General features: G+C 43.1%; 1 protein-coding gene across 1 annotated transcript in view; it reads left to right on the top strand.

The window, feature by feature from the left end:
* The window catches only part of FBXO42 (F-box protein 42), a 107,043-nt gene that overhangs the window by 65,919 nt on the left and 21,117 nt on the right, over window positions 1–20,007 (top strand). Inside the window, exon 4 of the mRNA XM_047726053.1 lies at window positions 4,215–4,349. Within this exon, the coding sequence (XP_047582009.1) occupies window positions 4,215–4,349 (135 nt within the window). The remainder of the gene's footprint in view (window positions 1–4,214; window positions 4,350–20,007) is intronic.

Consider the following 20,007-nt stretch of genomic DNA (forward strand, 5'->3'; position numbering starts at 1 on the left):
CGAGAAACCTCAGCCTTTCTACACTGCGTGTAGAAGTTTCCACTCCCCTGGACTTTCAGGGCCCCAGTATACTCTTTCAGCCTGAATCTCTGCCGCATCCTCACACAGCTAGGCTCCACCCACACGAGGCTCCTTGTTATGTCTTAAATTTCCTGTGTCAGGGGCGCCTGGGTGGCTCAGAGGGTTAAGCCTCTGACTTTGGCTCAGGTCATGATCTGAGGGTCCTAGGATCGAGCCCTGTATCAGCCTCTCTGCTTAGAGTTCTCTCTCTGTGTCAAATAAATAAATAAAATCTTAAAAAAAAAAAATTTCCTACATCATGGCCTTGTTTGGATGCCCCGATTACCTTCTCCCTTTCCCTCCTATTCCTTTTTCATCCCGGGACTTGTTTTTCCCTTGTTAATGGCCTGAAAATGTTCTATCCTCTAACACCCATCTCAGAGATAAAGCCAAAAGCCACGTTCTTCATAAACTCCTCTCATATTTCCTGCATGGAGATTAAGCTCTTTTCTTCATCTACTTGTACACCCCTAAAACACTCTTCCTTCCTTCCTTGTACTGTTTATTACCATCTATCTGTCCCCATAATTGTCAGAGAGGCTGTATATGAAAGAAGAACTTTTTTTTTTTTAAAGATTTTATTTATTTGACAGAAAGAGACAGCGACAGAGAGCACAAGCAGGGGGGACACAAGTGGGAGAGGGAGAAGCAGGCCTCCCACCAAGCAGGGAGCCCGATGTGGGACCAGTCCCAGGACCCTGGGACCGTGACCCAAGCCAAAGGCAGATACCCAATGATTGAGCCACCCAGGCACCCCAGATAGAAGAACTTCAAACTTGAGAACCAAGTCCCTTAGCTCTTATTTTTTAATTTTTATTTAGCAAATTTTTAAAAAAAGATTTTATTTACTTGACAGAGAGAGAGGGAGGGAGCACAAGCGAGCAGAGCTGTAAGCAGAGAGAGAAGCAGGCTCTCTGCTGAGCAGAGAGGATGATGCGGGGCTTTATCCCAGGACCCTGGGATCATGACCTGAGCCGAAGACAGAGGCTTAACCGACTGAGCCACCCAGGCACCCCTTTAACAAATTTTTAAAATTTATTTTATTTTTATTTTTTTCAATTTTTTAAGATTTTATTTATTTGTGAGAGAGAGAGCGTGCAGCAGCAGGGGCTGGGGGGAGAAGGGGCAGGGGGAGAAGCAGACTCCCCGCAGAGCAGGGAGCCCAATGCAGGACTCAATCCCAGGACTCTGGGATCATGACCTGAGCTAAAGGCAGCTGCTTAACTGACTGAGCCACCCAGGTGCCCCCAATTTTCTTTATTTTTAAGTAATCTCTATATCCCAACATAGGGCTCAAAGTCATGATCAAGAGTTATACACCCCCCTGACTGAGCCAGCCAGGCGCCCCTCCTTAGTTCTTCTAACTCACAGTTTTCTCATCTGTAAAGTGTGTATAACAAATTCTGTTTATGCCACAGCATTGCTAGGAAATTTAATCAAGGAAATGCTTGTTTTAAACTGCAGAGTGATGGGGTGTTGAAGGTGTCTGCTCCACAGGTGGTTGACTCCTGGAGGGTAAGCAGGTTCCAGGTCTTAGACATCCATACACCTTTCCTGACATTTGGTTCAGAGTTGAAATCTATTGAATTCTGTGAAATTAAGTGTCACAAAGATGGAGCAGTACAGCTTCTTTCCTGTGTAGAAGCCTGGGACAAAAATGAAGTCAGTTTTCCTAGCTATTTGGCAATTGTGCGCATGACTAATCATGAAGTCTTGACTAACAGAGAATGTCCTTTTCAGATTGATGGAGGGATCTCTTAGAGTCCCTAGCCTCATGCTTTTAGTGTTTAGGTTTAGGCTGCACATAGGGTCGGGTCATTTCCTACCCATGCTAGTAGTGCCCGTGCAGTAGCTAGCAGGCCCAGACTGGATAAGCAGCCTTGCTTGTTCCATAGTTTACGTAATCACTTATCAAATATGTCCTAGCTTGTAGACGTGAGACACTTGACAGCAAAGCTCTTTAAGCATGGGATAAATGCCTCAGGACCTTTCCCTGGAAACAAGTGGAAAACAAAAGAGAATTTAACATCTGAATGTGCAAAGGTTGGAGTTCAGTGAAATTTCTTGAGTGACTCCCAGGCATCATGGGAAATATGAAACAACTGGAAGACCTTGAGCTGGAGAGGATTATACTGCAGTAGGCAGTTGTGCTGGGTGCTGAAGAACTGTTTGCTGTGTGTTCATGTGAATATTTGACTTGCTTTGAGTAGGGATTATTAGATATTAACTGGAAATAGATGTCTTGGAATAGTTATTCATGGAGCAATTGAACCATTTTAGAAAATTTGAAGAGATTTAGCAATTAGAATAAACATTCTTAATGTTACTTCTTAGCAGAATATTCATGCTGTACTGTGAACTATAACTTTTGTATTGTACATTCCAGTGGTCTGGATGTTCTAAAAGAAAATGTGCTGTTTGGGTGGAGAATGCTGGTAAAAGGGAAATGACTACTTGAGCGCTGGTATTTGCTTAAATTCTTAATTTTTTCTAAAAGGCCCATTGAACTCATTGGGTCTCCCCACCCCAACCCATACCAACATGTAGGTGTCTTAAATAAAAATAGACAATAAACAAAAGTTTAGTAGGATGCTTAAAATTTTTGAGTATATTATTGATGGCTATTTTCTCATTCCATTATATCTGAGTTCTAAACATAGCTGCCTGAATTGACTCCCTTCCTCTCCAAGCTTCGTTGATAATTAACTGATAGGCATTGAGAATACAGTGTGTGTGAAACTTGTCGTTTCAGGCCTGCTAGGTTTGCAGAGTTTGGGCTGTCCCTTCCTCTTCCAGAAATCTTTGTTTGCTCAAAGAGAAGCAGGAAAATGCCGATTGCCTTATTTTAGTATGGGATTAAAATACATGTGGCAAGGACCTCATGGGGCCCAGCTGTTGGCTGGGGTTTCAATCCAAATAGAGAAGAAGAAGAACGTGGGCTAGCTCTTTGAAAAAGAAAGGCACTATGCTCTTTTGCTATATGAAGGAAACAGCTGCCAAGAATTGGTCTTTGAAGAACAGTGAGACATAAATGAGCCCTTGACTCTCTTAGTTATGGATTTGTCTTATTAAAGATTCTTACAGTGGACACAAATTCAGGTTCAGAAACCATAGGACATTGCTAATTTCTGTTCTGTAAGTATCGGTTACCAGGAGGAAGAGAATGTTCTTTCGTGCCTGGCACCAGTTGGTTCAGTTGAAAATTTCTTTCACATTTGTTGGAGTGGCTCATTGAAGACAGATAGGAGAAGACCAAGACGCTGAAGCTCAGCTCCATTAGTGGACATGGAAATGTGGCTCTGGCAGTTACGCTTTTTGTCTGAGGTCAGCTAAACTCTGTCCTTTGTTATTTGCCGTTCTTAACAATCTGAAGTATGGGCAGTGGACTTCCATAGGATTTTACTTCTTGGTAGTTGCGGGGACGTTCCTTTTTTTTTTTTTTTTTTTTTTAATTTATTTATTTTGAAATTTTACTCATTGAGCACTCTTAATCTGAATTCTTGTGTGCTCTTGCTGGAACGATATTCTTATTTAATGACAACATTGTCAGTTTGCTTAGTGTGCTCAGAAATTACATTTCCATAGCCATTCTCTGGGCCTTCTTTTATTTTATACACACACATACACACACACACACGTATATATATTTTTAAAATTTATTATTTTTTATAATCTCTACACCCAGCGTGGGGCCCAAACTCATGACCCTGAGATCAAGAGTTGTGTGCTTCTCTGACTGAGTCAGCCAGGTGCCCCTCTCTGGACCTTATTTTAAAGAGTAATGTGAGGGGTGCCTGGGTGGCTCAGTTGGTTAAGCTTCTGCCTTTGACTCAGGTCATGATCCTGGGGTCCTGGAGCCCCACATTGGGCTCCCTGCTCAGTAGGGAGCCTTCTTCTCCCTCTCCCTCTACCCCCTGGTTGTTCACACGCTTTCTCTCTCTGTCAAATGAATAAATACAACCTTTAAAGAAAAAAAAGAGTAATATGATATTAACCAATCTGAAGACAAGAGGCTGGTTATATAAAGATGGCACCTGGCAAAGAGTTGCAGAACATGTGAAATAATTGATCTTTGAACGATATGGGCTATAATTACAATGTTAGAGGGGCTTCAGAGTTACACATCAGCTATGCATTTATTGTTTTCTCTCTAGGTGCATGCTATTACGATGCTAACCAGTCTATGTATGTGTTCGGAGGCTGTACCCAGAGCAGCTGCAATGCGGCCTTCAATGACCTCTGGAGACTTGACCTAAATAGCAAAGAGTGGATCCGACCTTTGGCTTCAGGTAAGAAAGAAAATGCGGATCTTTGTCCTCTTACCAGGTAACTCCCTGTGTGTGGTAATTCTTTCTGGCTGTTTTGGTGTTGGTCTCTGGTGCTGGGGCCCCAGGTCCTTTGTCAGATCTGCTGTGTAAATGCCAAAAGTAATGTGTTTGTATAAGGTCTTTGAAATAAAAATTTTAAAAAAAGCTTTATCCTGAGTACTGGTGCGCTGCCAGGATTGCTGGGCTACTGTGTGAATTCGTTTGTGTGGTTTTCTCAATCTGGTGTGATACACTTTTTGGTATGAAGTTGAAGTAAGAGCAGACACACAGCATCGTGAGAACTATAGCTGACTGACAGAAGCTGTTGTCCCAGGGCTGAGAGCTCTGAATGAGTATCTTTTGTTGTCGCCAGCTCAGATATTTGGGGAGTGTATGGAACATGCCTCTGCTGGTTTCTCTCAACAACCCAGGAGTGTGGGAAGATTCCTGAGTAGGTACATTCCTGCACAGCCCCACTGTGCCACGGTTCCAGCAAAAAGCAACTGTTTTTTTTTTTTGTTTTGTTTTTTTTGACCTCACCTTTCTTGAGGCGGGTGGGGGATTTGTTTTTGCACACTTGAGGCAGGACAGTTTGAAAAGACATAGCCACAAGATTGAAGGAGCTGGGGTGATGGAGAAATAGAGTCCACGAAGCATCAAGCACGCTACGAGATTCATTGGCAAGCTTTCCCCAGACACTCGTTTGGCTTTTCAAGGTCGGAATTCACTCTAGGACTAAAGAGACTGAGGTTTTCCTTGAGCAGATTCTTATTTAGGTCTTGATTTACTGCTTTGCTTATTAGATGGGAAGTGACTTGGTGTAGTAAAAAGTGCCCTGAGCTAAGAGTGAAGAGACCTGAGTTTCACTTCCTGGCAAAACAACCAGTTCACCATGTATCTGTGTACGGGCGGCTGCATCGCTCTGGGATGAATGCAGATTAGGACTAGACGATTCTGTTTTATAGAGGGTTGGGAAGGCTGGTGTATGCTTCCCTTTTTTTCTGTGATGACTGCTATGAATGTCTAGGCCAGGGACCTAAAACCTTTTTGAGATGAGACTACATTTTGCTCCCCCAAAGCTGTAAGCTCCTGTTCCTTCCCCTGCAGTAGGCAAACATAGGAGGCAGGAGCCTACTGACGGCAGGTGTTCATTCACGAGTGGGGCTGACGTGTGTATAGGTGAAATTCTCCATTAAAATCATTAGAAAGATGACTAGGTGTTAATCTTTTAAAAATTTTGAAAGTTTGTACTATTTTAGGGCCCTCAGAATTGTGTGAGGGTTTCCTTTTCTAGCCCTCTGTCCCCTGTTGCACTTCGTGCAATATTAATATTTGGAATCGCAGATTCAGAAATGTGGCAGATCTCTTCAGCTCAAGCATCCTGTTGCCACTGTACTTGGTGTCTAGGTCCCATTTCAGAGCAGCTTTGATTATTCTAATCACAAAATACCAATATCATCTTTCTCTGTCTTGTAACCAAGCTTTATACCTCTGATCATTTGATATGGAGCTCTGGACTGTGGGACCTTCATAGCCTATTGCTAACTGCTGTGCTTAGTTTCCCTTATTTCTCCCTGTAAGGTAGACATGGGACTTTTTATTAAAACCACTAAGGCTATGTTTTGAAATCCCCAAGGTAGAAGTATCAGAGAAATAACTGACTTTAAAAATACAATGTTAGGGGCGCCTGGGTGGCTCTGTTGGTTGAGCATCCGGCTCCCGGTTTTGGCTCAGGTCATGATCTCAGGGTCGTGAGATTGAGCCCCGTATTGGGCTCCATGCTCAGTGGGGGGAGTCTGCTTGAGATTCTGTCTCCCCCATCCCCTCTCCCCCACTCTTGTGCATGTGCATGTGCTCTCTCTCAAATAAAAATCTTTCAAAAAAATAAAAATACAATGTTCGACCCTTTCCTTTTATAAAACATAGAAACTCCTGAAGGTTTGATTTTCTAACAAAGTGTCTCAAAGAATCTGCTAGCCACTTCACTCTAATCTACAATTAAAGCCTACTTTTAAAGGGGGAAAAACAGCTATTTGAAATGTCTACTTTTTAAACAAACAAATAAGCAATAGTTTTTAAAGAATCCTGTGAGATTTTCCTTCAGGCAGAAATCCCATGGGAAGATTGCCTGAGGAAATGTTTCTGCCTGCTGTCATGAGTTCCAACCAAATTACTTCCTAACTGAAACATCAGTGAGTCTTTCTGAACAAAACACAGTTGTTGATATATGCCTTGGTGTGCCTGACTCACCCATTTTAGTGCATGGGGGTGGGTAGGTTGGAAGGTGGCTAAAGGGAGGGTGCCTGCCACCCTTTGGTGTCAGCTGTGAAGTCTTCTCACGTGTGAGCATTTGTAAGCAGTGAGTATTCAAAGCACTAGCCTGAACAGGGTTCAGTCTCTGCGAGTGTAGTGGTGCGGAGAAGAGCATCCCATGAGCAGGAGGGGGCAGTCTCATTTTGGAGCAGAGTCTTTCCGGAGAGTGCTCCTTCATCAGGCGTCTTTTTCCTTGTTCATTTGTTGATCCTGCAGATGAGACTGGGGCCTTCTCATTTTTGGTGATGTGAGCGGTAGCCCGCTCAGGCTGCCATAGCAACATACCATAGACTAGGGGCATAAACAACACAACTTTATCTCTCATAGTACCAGAGGCTGGGAGTCCAAGGTCAGGGTGCTGGTTGAGGGCCGTCTTCCTGGCTTTCAGACTGCCTTCTTGCTCTGTCCTCACCTGGCGGAGATAGTGTTCTGGTGCCTCATCCTCTTTATAAGAGCATTAGTCCCATTATAAAGGCCTCAACCTTATAACGTCATTAAACCTGGTTATTTCCCAAACGTTCTATCTCCAAAGGCCACCACACTGGTGTTAGGGCTTCAACATACGAATTTTGACAGGATACAATTCAGGCTGTAGCCATTAGAATTAATGTGACTTGCCCCTGAGTCCTTATTGTTAGTTCCTTTTGAAATGATAGAAGTGCTCCATCTCGAGGGAGTGTGGTAGTAACCGGTGTTAGAATGATAACTCACACTGCTGAGAGACTTCGGGAGGCCTGGCTGGCTCAGTTGGTAGAACATGTGACTCTTGATCTCAGGGTCGTGAGTTCTAGCCCAACATTGGGTGTGGAACCTACTGAAAAACCAAACAAACAAAAATGAACAAATAGAGGCACCTGGGTGGCCTAGTTGGTTAAGCATCTGCCTTTGGCTCAGGCCCAGGGTCCTGGGATCAACCCCCGTGTCAGGCTCCCTGGCCAGTGGGGAACTGCTTTTCCCTCTCCTCCCTGCTTTCTCTCTCTCTCTCTCTCTCTCAAATAAATAAAATCTTTAAAAAAAAAAAAAAAAAAAGGAAGGAAGGAAGAAAGAAAGAGCTGAGTGAGACCTACCTACAGCCAGTACTTCTCAGACATTTCCGGTGAAGTACCTCCTTCTCCCTTTACAGCTGTTGCTGCAGCCCCTCCTCTCATGAAGCTTATATTGTATTGGGGGAGAAACGAAAACAAATAGAAAGTATGAAGAGAGCAGGGAATGAGATAGAGTAAGAGGGGAAGAGCTACTTTAAACAGGAGGCAACATTCTTTGCTGATTTGAAGGATAAAGAGTGGAGCGAGTGAGACCAGCATGTGCAAAGACCCCGGGACAGCAAAGAATGGAATGTATTGGAGGACCTGAAAGCAGACCTCTGTGGATGTAGCATGATGAGCAAGAAGTAGAGTGGTGGAGATGGAGTTGAGATGTAGACAGGAGCCAATTCATTCATACCCCAAGGTCTGGAAGATTTTGAAATTTTAAGCAGAGGAATATTATGGATCCAATTTATATTTTATAGAACACTTCTGCTGCTGTTTAGGAAATAGATTGAAGCCATGAGAACAAAACAGAGACCAGCCAGGAGGCCATCACAGTGGTATGAGTGAGAGGAGGTGATGACTTGGACTAGAGTCCTAGTAGTAGAGAAAAGGGTAACGAATGAATTTGAGCTAAAATTTTATGATAGAATCGATAGGACTTCTTGATGGTTTGACTGTCGGAGAGTGAGAGGGTTAGTCAAGGCTGATTTAGGTTTCAGGTTTGGCAGCTAGGTAGACAGTGGGCCTGTTTGCTAAAATGGAAAATAAATGTTTGGAAGAGGGGTGCCTGGGTGGCGCAGCGGGTTGGGCCTCTGCCTTTGGCTCAGGTCATGGTCTTAGGGTCCTGGGATCAAGCCCTGCATCGGGCTCTCTGCTCAGCAGGGAGCCTGCTTCTCCCTCTCCCTCTGCCTGCCTCTCTGTCTACTTGTTATCTCTATCTCCCTCTGTCAAATAAATAAATAAAGTCTTTAAAAATAAAAATAAATGTTTGGAAGAAGTTTAAGTTTTTATTTCTTTATACTTTTAAGTGGTGGTATCCCATAATTAGTTGTTGTGAGATTTTGACATTTAAAATAGAGGGGCTGCCTTCCCTTAAATGATGCCATAGCCCTTCCTTTTGTTTGGTTAATTCTACTCTCATCATTCATTTGTTCTGGCAGCAAATATTTAAGAATTTCCTACCTTGTGTCTGGTATTATTTCAGATGCTGGGGATACAGGAATGAATAAAACAGACAAAAATCCAACTCTTAATGGAGATCAAATCCAAATGAGAGAAGACAGATATTTAAAAAGACAAATAGGGGCACCTGGGTGGCTCAGTGGGTTAAAGCCTCTGCCTTCGGCTCTGGTCATGATCCCAGGGTCCTGGGATCGAGCCCCACATTGGGATCTCTGCTGAGTGGGGAGCCTCCTTCCTTCTCTCTCTCTGCCTGCCTCTCTGCCTACCTGTGATCTCTGTCTGTCAAATAAATAAATAAAATCTTAAAAAGAAAAAATCCCCAAGCCTGGGTCCCATTTAAATAAATAAATAAAAATGAATGAATGACAATGTATACAGTATGTTAAGATGATTAGCTACTGAAGGGAAATGATCGCATGTTAAGGGGGTCAGCGATAGGGGAACTACAGCTGGAATGCCCAGGATAGACCTCATGGAGGAGGCAACATTAAAACGAAGACTTGAATGGGTAAAAGAAGTGAAGTGAGTGGATATCTAAGGAAACAACATTACAAACAGAGAGAAGAGCCAATGCAAAGGTCCAGAGGGTGGGAGTGGTGCTTGCGGTAGTCATGGATAATGAGAAATCAGTGTGACTAGCACCGAGTAAAGAAAGGAGACTGTCCTAGCAGAGGGGGTTGGGCAAATAATGGAGGGGATTGTGTCATACATATATGGCTTCTTGGCTCTTGTAGGAAGTTTTTCACATTTTTTTGAGTGAAGTGACTGGTCTTTGGGGTTCTGAGAAGCCTGTGTAAGAGGACAAGTGTGGCAGTGAGGAGGCCAGCTAAGAAGTGGTAGCAATAATCTAGGTGAGAAATGACGGTGATATGGACTAGGCTGTTGTAAGGAAGTTAAGAACGGAATGGATTGGACACAGCCAACAGGATTTGAATATGAAGTATGAAAGAGGCATCAAGGATGGCCCTAGTGATTTTTAGCCTGGGCATTCGAAGGAATGGCGTTGCCATTAACTGAGGCAGGTAAGACTGTGGGTGGTCGGGGCGCCTGAGTAGCTCAATGGGTTAAGCCTCTGCCTCTGGCTCAGGTCATGATCTCGGGGTCCCGGGATCAAGCCCCGCATCGGGCTCTCCACTCAGCAGGGAGCCTGCTTCCCCCCAATCTCTGCCTGCCTCTCTGCCTACTTGTGATCTCTCTCTGTCAAGTAAATAAATAAAATCTTAAAAAAAAAAAAAAAAAAGACTGTGGGTGGTCAAGGTTGGTAAAGTGCAGGAGTTGTGAGAAATTCAATTTGAAACATACAACGTTGAAACACACATTTGGACCTCCAAGTGGAGATGTGTCTGGAGTTCTGGGAGATAGTATGGAAGTTATTAACATATGGATAGATTTAAAACCATGAGGCTGGGTGAGATTGCCAGGGGAGTGAGTGAGGATAGTAGAGGAGGGTAAGTCTGGGACATAGCAGTATTTGGAGATCAGCGAGAAGAGGGGAAACAGCAGAAAACTAGAAAAGGAACACCCGAGGCGGTGGGGAAAACCAGGAGAACATGGCATCTTAGAAGTCACCATACTTGGAAGTATTTTCAGAAGAAAGATAATCAGCTCGGTCCTGCACAGCAAAGAGATAAAGTCATTTGACTTAGAACTGTCCTTAAAATTAGTATAGAGTATTTTTAAGAAGATTTTATTTTATTTATTTGACAGAGATCACAAGTAGGCAGAGGCAGGCAGAGAGAGGAGAAGGCAGGCTCCCTGCCCAGCAGAGAGCCCGATGCGGGGCTCGATAGCCCGATGCAGGGCTCTATCCCAGGACCCTGGGATCATGATCTGAGCTGAAGGCAGAGGCTTTAACTCACTGAGCCACCCAGGAGCCCCAGTATAGAGTATTTTCAATGAGAATTGTCCTTAAATTCAATAAAGAGTATTTCTGATGAGCGATAAGGATGAAAGCATATTTGGAAAGGTTTCAAGACAATGGAAGAGAGAAATTGAAGAGCAGGAAATATTAAACAGTTGCATTACAGTTTTTGAAGTTTTGTTATAAAAGAGAACAGAGGAACAAGATGCTAAGTGGAGGAGAATGTAGAATTGAGAGGTTTATTTTTTTTATTTTTTTTCAGTGTTCCAAAATTCATTGTTTATGTACCACACCCAGTGCTCTGTCCAATACGTGCTCTCCTTAATACCCACCACCAGCCTCACCCAACCCCCCACCCCCCTCCCAAGAGGTTTATTTATTTATTTATTTATTTAAAAGATTTTATTTATTTATTTGACAGAAATCACAAGCAGGCAGAGGCAGGCAGAGAGAGGAGGAAGCAGGCTCCCCGCCGAGCAGAGAGCCCAATGCGGGGCTCGATCCCAGGACCCTGGGATCGTGACCTGAGCCGAAGGCAGAGGCTTTAACCCACTGAGCCACCCAGGTGCCCCCAAGAGGTTTATTTTAAGATGTCAGGTTGTATAGCGAATTCGTGCTGATGGGAGTGATCTAGAAGGAGGAATGGGTGTGGATGGAGAGAAAGGATTGTTAGAGTTGTGTCCTCCAGTGATGGGAAAGGCAGGGGAGTTGGTTGTGGATGGGAGCATTGACCATTTATCCAAAGGAACAGGAAGGGTTATGTGATTACAGATGCTGGCGGATGGATAGATGTGGGAACTGGTGGAAGTTATCACTGATTACTTTATCACTAAGATAAAATAACTGAGGGTGCGACAGAACAGAAGCCTTTGGAAATCCTGGCAGATGATTATGAATGTACAATTGTCTACATTGTAGTCTTTGCCAGAAGGTTCTAGGAAGTTGAATGTTCCACCCTCTGGTGTTGCACTGAGGGAACACCTTAATTCTTAACCAGCCTGTATTTGATTCCCAAAGTAACTGCACGGTTCTTGGGATAGGTTCTTCAAAAGACTAAGGTTTAAACTGTTTCTACAATACCCTTTCATCAAACTGAGGCTAATTTTGGCATCTGTTTAATATATAATAACATCATCAGTCACAGCCTCTTTTGGTTACTTCAAATCACAGTAGAGATTTTCAAGCATACATTTTTACACTTAAAATTGGAGTGTTCTGATTTTCAAAACTTCTTAAACATTAGCCAACACCCATTTACAGAAGGGGAACAAATTTCAGTATTTGAATTTTCCACCGGTAGGAGAGCTGGTAAATGTTAGGGGAAGATTTAAAGCTCAGACTGTCATGTCTGTTAACTAGTCACGGAGCACAGTAGATTTTTCCACTACATTCTCCCCGTAGAATCTTCTTGCCCAATAAATGCTTTTGCTTTTCATTTTCTTCCCTGTCAGTCACACATGCAGTTTCAAGTGACAGCTTATGGTTTGGGACCTTTGTTTTAGAAAACAGGGCAGAGATACCCAACGAGCCCAAGCCATGTTCTGGTCTTGGCCTTGCCACTCCTGAGCCACTTGCCTCTGGACTTAATCCTTAATCACTTCTGCATTCTTTGGGCCTTGATTTCCTTCTCTGTGAAAGAAGAGACAGGATCCCTGTTTCTAAAAATCCCATAGCAGGGCGCCTGGGTGGCTCAGTGGGTTAAATCCTCTGCCTTCAGCTCAGATCATGATCTCAGGGTCTTGGGATCGAGCCCCACATCGGACTCTCTGCTCAGCAGGGAGCCTGCTTCCTCCCCACTCTCTCTGCCTGCTTCTCTGCCTACTTGTGATCTGTCTGTCAAATAAATAAATAAAATCTTAAAAAATAATAAGAAAAAAAATCCCATAGCAGATCACTTTTATCCAAGTCAACTAAAAATAATAAAAATAATATATTGCTCAACCTCATATCAGACTCACCTTATCTGAAGGAGTTGGGGATAGAGTGGTGGATCTTTTTAAAAAAACAGAACATGTCCCAGTTGATTCTAAACCTAGCTAAATTTGGAAATCCTGGATCCCTATGGAATCTTGTAGCTTTCTTACTGTGCAGTCTATGACCTAACTTTGTTATCACAGTCTGTTAGGTGAGTGTGTAATGTGCAGAGCTGTACTCCCTGACTGTTAAGGAAGGATGGGTGCTCTGTGCCCTCTTCACTGCCGCTTTGTAAAAAGGGCTGCCTTTTACCCTGATTGGTCAAGAGTGGCCTGCTGTCTGAGGAAATGTGTATGGACATCCGTGAGAGGGCTTTGGGGGTGGAGTGTTGGTGGTCTCAGATTCTTTAAACAAATTATCTAACCTTCAAACCAACCCAGTTAGGTTGGCACACTTATCCCCATTTTACAGATGAGGAAGCTGAAGCTCAGACAGTCACCTAGTAATTTACCTAAGATCACACAGCCAATGAATGATGGAGCAGTGATTGAAACCCAAGATTAAAAAAAAAAAAAAAAGAAAGAAAAAGAAAAAGAAACCCAAGATTTTGTCTCTAAAGTCTGTGTTCTTTCTGCTCTGTCATGCTGTGAGTAGTTTCATTTTCTATATAATTTATTTCATATTATCTGTTTTTTTTAAACTTTTATCTGTTCCAAGATCCTGTCTCAGGATACATTACATTTAATCTTAATGTCTTCTTACATTCCTCCTGGCTGTGACAGTTTCTCAGGCTTTCTTTGTTTGATGATTTTCAGTTTTGAAGAGTACTGACAGATACTTTGTGGACTGTCATTTGGTTTGGGTTTGTCTGAGGTTTTTCTTATAGTTAGATTAGAGTTACGGGGCTAGGAGGAGGAACACCACAGCAGTAAAGCATCCTTCTCATCATATGCTGTCAAGAGAACATACTATGAACATGTTTTACTGCTTTTGATAATTTGATCACCTGGCTGAGATAATGTGTCTTAGATTTTTCTACAGTAAAATTTTTCTCCTTTTTTTGCCCTTTCTTTAAAATTATTTTTTCAGGGGGCTGGGTGGCTCAGTTGGTTACATGTCCAACTCTTGATCTCAGCTCAGGTCTTGATCTCAGGGTCGTGAGTTCAGGCCCATGTTGGACTCCACCCTGGGCATGGAGCCTACTTTAAAAAAACTGTTTTTTCTAGTTTATTTTTCTTTCTTTTCCTGTGATTCCCTTTATTTGTAGTTGCCGTTGGTTCTTGATCTTCCTTTGAATTGGGGGGTGAATAACTGAGCTATCTGGTGTTGTCTATCATCAGAGTCAGGAAAGGATAATGAGCATAGGGTGTGTCATTTGGAGAAAAATTTTCACAGCTTAGGGAGTTTTTATTTATTTATTTATTTATTTTTAAGATTTTGTTTATTTATTTGACAGAGATCACAAGTAGGCAGAGAGGCAGGCAGAGAGAGAGGGAAGCAGGCTCCCTGCTGAGCAGAGAGCCCAATGCGGGGCTGATCCCAAGACCCTGGGATCATGACCTGAGCCAAAGGCAGAGGCTTTAACCCACTGAGCCACCCAGGTGCCCCTTAGGGAATTTTTAAATATCAATAAGACTTTTTAAGACTTTTTGGTGGGGAACAGAATGCTGAGGACGACATCTATTTTATTATGACTTTGCACATCCAGATCTTTCCAGCTATCTAGAGCCAAAAGCTCTACTGGAAATAATTTTGTTTCATTAGGACTGTTCCCTAAACGAATAATCACATCTTCCAAAATCACTGAGTAATCCAGCAGAAAAGCTAGTTTACTTTTGGAGTTGGGCAGCAAAAAGAAAGAGCGTTGGTCATATCAGATGTCTGTGCGAAGGCCAGGATATCCTTAGAAGCTGAAAAGTTCTGAAACTGTCTAGAAAGAACTGCCCAAAGTATCATTGTTTCTCTTACTGTGTAAATGATACCTTAAAAATGATGCAGATCAGGCTCTTGGATCCACAGATGTTTTGCTGTCCTGTGCCTGGTAGAAAAGCTTAGTCTTAGGTTCTCTGCTGCCCTTTCCTGAGCTTGTGGTAACGTGTCCAAGAAATGTCAAAACAAATAAGGGAGTGTGGGACTGATAACCTGGCACCAGGTATAACCAAAACAGCTAACCAGAAGAGTCTGTTCTGGAAAAGATCACACAGTCCTTTCCTCAGTTTAGGTCCCAGGTGTCAGTGTAGACATTGAAATGGCTGAATGTGGAATTTTTTTTTTTTAAAGATTTTATTTATTTATTTGACAGACAGAGATCACAAGTAGGCAGAGAGGCAGGCAGAGAGAGAGGAGGAAGCAGGCTCCCCACCAAGCAGAGAGCCCAATGTGGGGCTCGATCCCAGGACCCTGGGATCATGACCTGAGCCGAAGGCAGAGGCTTTAACCCACTGAGCCACCCAGGCGCCCCTGAATGTGGAATTTTTAAAAATAATGTATTAGTGTACTTAACCATAGGCATTAGATTCTGCTTTTTAACATTGTTTTGCATCTGAACACTTTATACATTATTTTTTTTTAATTTTTTCAAAGATTTTATTTATTTATTTCACAGAGATCACAAGTAGGCAGAGAGGCAGGCAAAGCGGGAGGGAGAAACAGGCTCCCTGCAGAGCAGAGAGCCTGATGCGGGACTTGATCCCAGGACCCTGGGATCATGACCTGAGCGGAAGGCAGAGGCTTTAACCCACTGAGCCACCCAGGCGCCCCTTTAATTTTTTTTTTTTTAAGATTCTATTTATTTATTTGACAGATCACAAGTAGGCAGAGAGGCAGGCGGGGCAGGGGGCGGGGAAGCAGGCTCCCCACCGAGTAGAGAGCCAGATGTGGGACTCGATCCCAGGATTCTGGGATCATGACCTGAGCTGAAGGCAGAGGCTTTAACCCACTGAGTCACCCAGGTGCCCTATGCATTATTTTAAATTAGCATTATATGCAGGTATGTTCTGAGAATGCCAGTTGTTTGGAGATGAGAGAGGTGGAAGCTTATCAACTGATAAATATTGGACTATATAACAAGAGGACACACATGCCTTTCAAATACACTCCAAGCTTCTGCTCTCTGTCCTAGAAACAGGCCAATAGGGGTGCCTGGATGGCTCCCGTCAGTTAAGCGTCTGCTTTCCTTGGGTCATGATCTCAGGATCCTGGGATTGGGTCCCAGGTTGGGCTCCCTGCTCAGTGGGGAGTCTGCTTGTCCCTCTCCCTCTGCCTGTGCGCCTCTCTCTCTCTCTCTCTCAAATAAATAAAATCTTTAGAAAAAAAAAAATACCTCTCGGCTTTCATATCTGTGCACTGTTACCTGTCTACCTACCATCTTGACAAGCAGTTTTTGGTTGCTTTGGGGTTTCCTGTGCAGTAAAACTCTCAGACCATCTAGTGTTTCGGTTTTTCTCAGGTCTCCACATAACCTCCCTTCCCCCCAGCAGCTCTTGTTGTGTTATGAGCACAGTACACTTCATTTTGCATGGTGCCTTATCCCTGTGTATCTCCATGGCTATACAGATTTATTGATTTTACTTTGTGTCCTGACTGAAATTGCAGAAGGCTAATCTTACTTAGGGAGAACACAAGATACTGTCCTAGAGTCAGTCCTGATTCCTGCCCCATGGATGACACTGTTGGTTTTTCGAACACTCAGCAGTGCCTTGTACCATTTCCTGCCCAGTGCGTGTATTTTGTTTGCTTATTCTCTGTACAGTCAGGGTTGGTCCGGTTTCTTAAGTTTTCTAGCTCTTGTAACTTTGAGAAGATTTGTAAGAGATCTACCAGGTGGTCTTTCTCGGTGGGCGAGGGTTGTGATGGGGTCATTTATTAACTTGAAATAATGGCTTCAATCCTAGGAGACTCCCTTATCCTTTCAAAGCTTGGAAGCCACCTCTCATCTCTTTGGGAAATGAACTCCTGCAGTGTTGTTTTAAGGGACCCTTCTTTTCACACAAACGGTCCCCCTGATAATTTCCTCTCTTCCATAAGTCTCTCTGGAAGTGCTTATGGGCTGTGGATTGTATATTTGATTTGTTAACCTTTATGCTGTGTTCCTTTTTTGCCTTCTTCCCCATTTTAGTAAGGTTTCTGAAAACCATTGCCCAGGCTTAAAATGTTTCTTGCTGTTTGTTTGATTTACATATATGAGTTATAGCATGATTGCATTTTATTTGAGGAATATGTTCTTAAAGACCTCACATAATGAATTTTCTGGCAGTGGATCTTTGGTCTTTCTCTTTACTGGGTAAAGCAGTAGGTGACGTGATGTGACAGTGATATAAACATGGTTGACAATTCACTCTGTCAGCTCAGACATTAGCTATTTATTTTTTCTTAACAATACTTTTTAAGACATAATTTACGTATAGTAAAATGAACAGATTTTAAGTACACAACTCAGACTTACAAAAGTATGTATACGGGGGCACCTAGATGGCTGTCAGTTGATGTCCAGCTCTTGATTTCAGCCCAGGTTGTGCTCTCAGAGTCGTGGGATCGAGCTCTGTGTCAGGCTCTGCGCTCAGTAGGGAGTCTGCTTAAGATTCTCTATTTCCTTCTCCCCCAACCACTCTCTTTCTCAAATCTTTAAAAAAACAAAACAAAACAAAACAAAACAAAAAAAAACAAAAAACAGGCGCTTGGGTGGCTCAGTGGATTAACCCTCTGCCTTCAGCTGGGGTCATGATCTCAGGGTCCTGGGGTGGGATCAAGCCCCACATCGGGCTTTCTGCTCAGCAGGAAGCCTGCTTCCCCCACCCCCCCGCCCCGCCCTCTGTCTGCCTCTCTGCCTGCTTGTGATTTTTTTCAAATAAATAAATAAAATCTTTAAAACAAAACAAAACAAAAACAGTAGTAGAGGCACCTGGGTGGCTCAGTTGTTTTCTCTTGATTTCAGTTCAGGTCATGATCTCAGGGTTGTTAGATCAAGCCCCATGTCAGGCTCTACACTGGGTTTGGAGTCTGCTTAAGTTCTCTCTCTCACTTCCCCTCTGCCACTCTCCCAACAACACATGTGTGCTCACCTGAAAAAATTAATAAATAAATAAATAAAACACGTTGAAAATAAAAAAAGTATGTATACAGCCATGTGATTATCACCCAGGTCAAGATACAAAATACTTCTATCCCCTCAGAAAGTTCCCTCATGCCCTTTCCTGTCAGTACCACTCCCCACAGAGGTAACCACCTTTTGACTTCTTCGTGATTTGAGATTCATCGTGGTTTGTTTGCGATTCATCTGCATTTACCAGTGGTTTATTCTTTCTCATTACTGTGAGTGCTCTATGACGTGAATATACTTTTTTTTTTTCGTCCGTCCTTTTGTTGATGGATGTTGGAGTTATTTCCATTTTGAATATAGTTGGGAGTTAACATTCTTATATAAGCTTACGGACATATCATTCATTTCTTTTTTTTTTTTTTAAGATTTTATATTTATTTATTTGACAGAGATCACAAGTAGGCAGAGAGACAGGCAGAGAGAGAGAGAGGGGGAAGCAGGCTCCCCGCCGAGCGGAGAGCCCGATGTGGGGCTCGATCCCACGACCCTGGGATCATGACCTGAGCCGAAGGCAGAGGCCCTAACCCACTGACCCACCCAGGTGCCACCATATCATTCATTTCTTAAGACCTACTAGGTGTTGGGCCGCCAGGGTGGCTCGTGGGTTAAGCCTCTGCCTTCCGCTCAGGTCATGATCTCGGGGTCCTGGGATCGAGCCCCGCATCGGGCTCTCTGCTCGGCGGGGAGCCTGCTTCCCTCCTCTCTCTGCCTGCCTCTCTGCCTACTTGTGATCTCTCTCTGTGTTAAATAAAAAAATAAAATCTTAAAAAAAAAAAAAGACCTACTAGGTCTTAAGGGGCGGGGCCTGCCTGACTCAGTCGTAGGGCATGCGACTCCTGATTTTAGGATTGTAAATTCGAGCCCCACATTGGGTGTGGAGATTACTGAAAAGTAATAATAATAATAACTTAAAAAAAAAAAGAAAAAGAATATTCTAGATATGGTGAGTATCTCAGAGAGTTCTCTGTTGACTTAGTCCTGCTCCAAATAGAAAGATCTGATGGTAGACAGCGAAGTATTACAGAGGGTTGAGGAGGAAAGACTATGTGTCCAGTAATTAAAGGTACTGCTCATAATGAGGGCATCCCCACCTAAAGTGATGGGAGGAATGTGTTGGGAGAGGGAGGGAGGCTGGTGGGTAACACCGTTAAGAACTTGGTTTTTGTGCTAGGCAGACACAGGTTTGCATCAGGTCTGTTGCTCAGTAACTGGCGACCTTAAATGGGGGTATTTAACATCTCATTTGCCTTAACTTTAAAGTAGAGATGGTAATACCTACCTTTTCCAGCTTCTGTTCCGATTCCATCCCATACTGTGTTCAGCTGGAGAGGGGATATAGAATCTGATAAATTTGACACCTTTGTATATATATTGAAGTGCCAGCTCTGGAGTGGGGAGTGGCCAGAAGTTACCCTCACGTTCCCAGAGCTTGCAAAGTGATTGCATTCATCTGTCTGTATTCATTTTCATGCCTTTATTTATTGTTTATAGCCCGTGCTGTCCTAGCTATAGCAGTACGGACATGAGTAAGATGCAGGGTCTGTTGGGGAAAAACAGACAGTAAACCAGTCAGTCAGTACAAAGAGAATATAAAGCACCAAGAAGAGAATAACTGCAGTCTCCAGGGAGCAGACGGCGTGGTCAAAGTAAGTTGTTAGGGCGCCTGTGTGGCTCAGTCACACACAAGTCCCAAAGAAGCCCGTGTCTGTGCATCTGACTCTTGATTTCAGCTCGGGTCATGATCTCAGGGTCGTGGGATTAAGCCCCGTGTCAGACTCCGTGCTCAGCATGGAATTCGCTTGTACCTCTCCCTCTGCTCCTCCCCCTGCTCTCCTCTCTCTCTCTCAAATAAATAAATAAAATCTTTTAAAAAAATGTTATAAACTATATCAAGCCAGGACTTATGTGTGGACACATGGATTTTTAAAGGAAATCTAATTTATGAAGAGAGAAGTAGCACACTAATGAATTTGGATTCTTTTCACAATTTGTTACAATTTATTTTTAAGGCCAGTTATGTGTTTTTATTAAGATGATTTGCTTTTGATTAAAATGACTGTGAAGTATTTTAAACATTTTTCTGTTTCCATAGAAGGAAGGCACTCAGGGGCCCAGATACCACTTCCATGTGCTAATCTCTGTGAAGAAGGAATAGGATATTACTTTAGCTACTACTTTCTTTGTTTTATTAGCTCCTTCCTCATCCCTAGACCCATTCCTGGTTAATCTTTGTTATGAGTT

Source organism: Lutra lutra, chromosome 4 (genome assembly GCF_902655055.1).
Source record: "Lutra lutra chromosome 4, mLutLut1.2, whole genome shotgun sequence".
Lineage (NCBI taxonomy): Eukaryota > Metazoa > Chordata > Mammalia > Carnivora > Mustelidae > Lutra > Lutra lutra.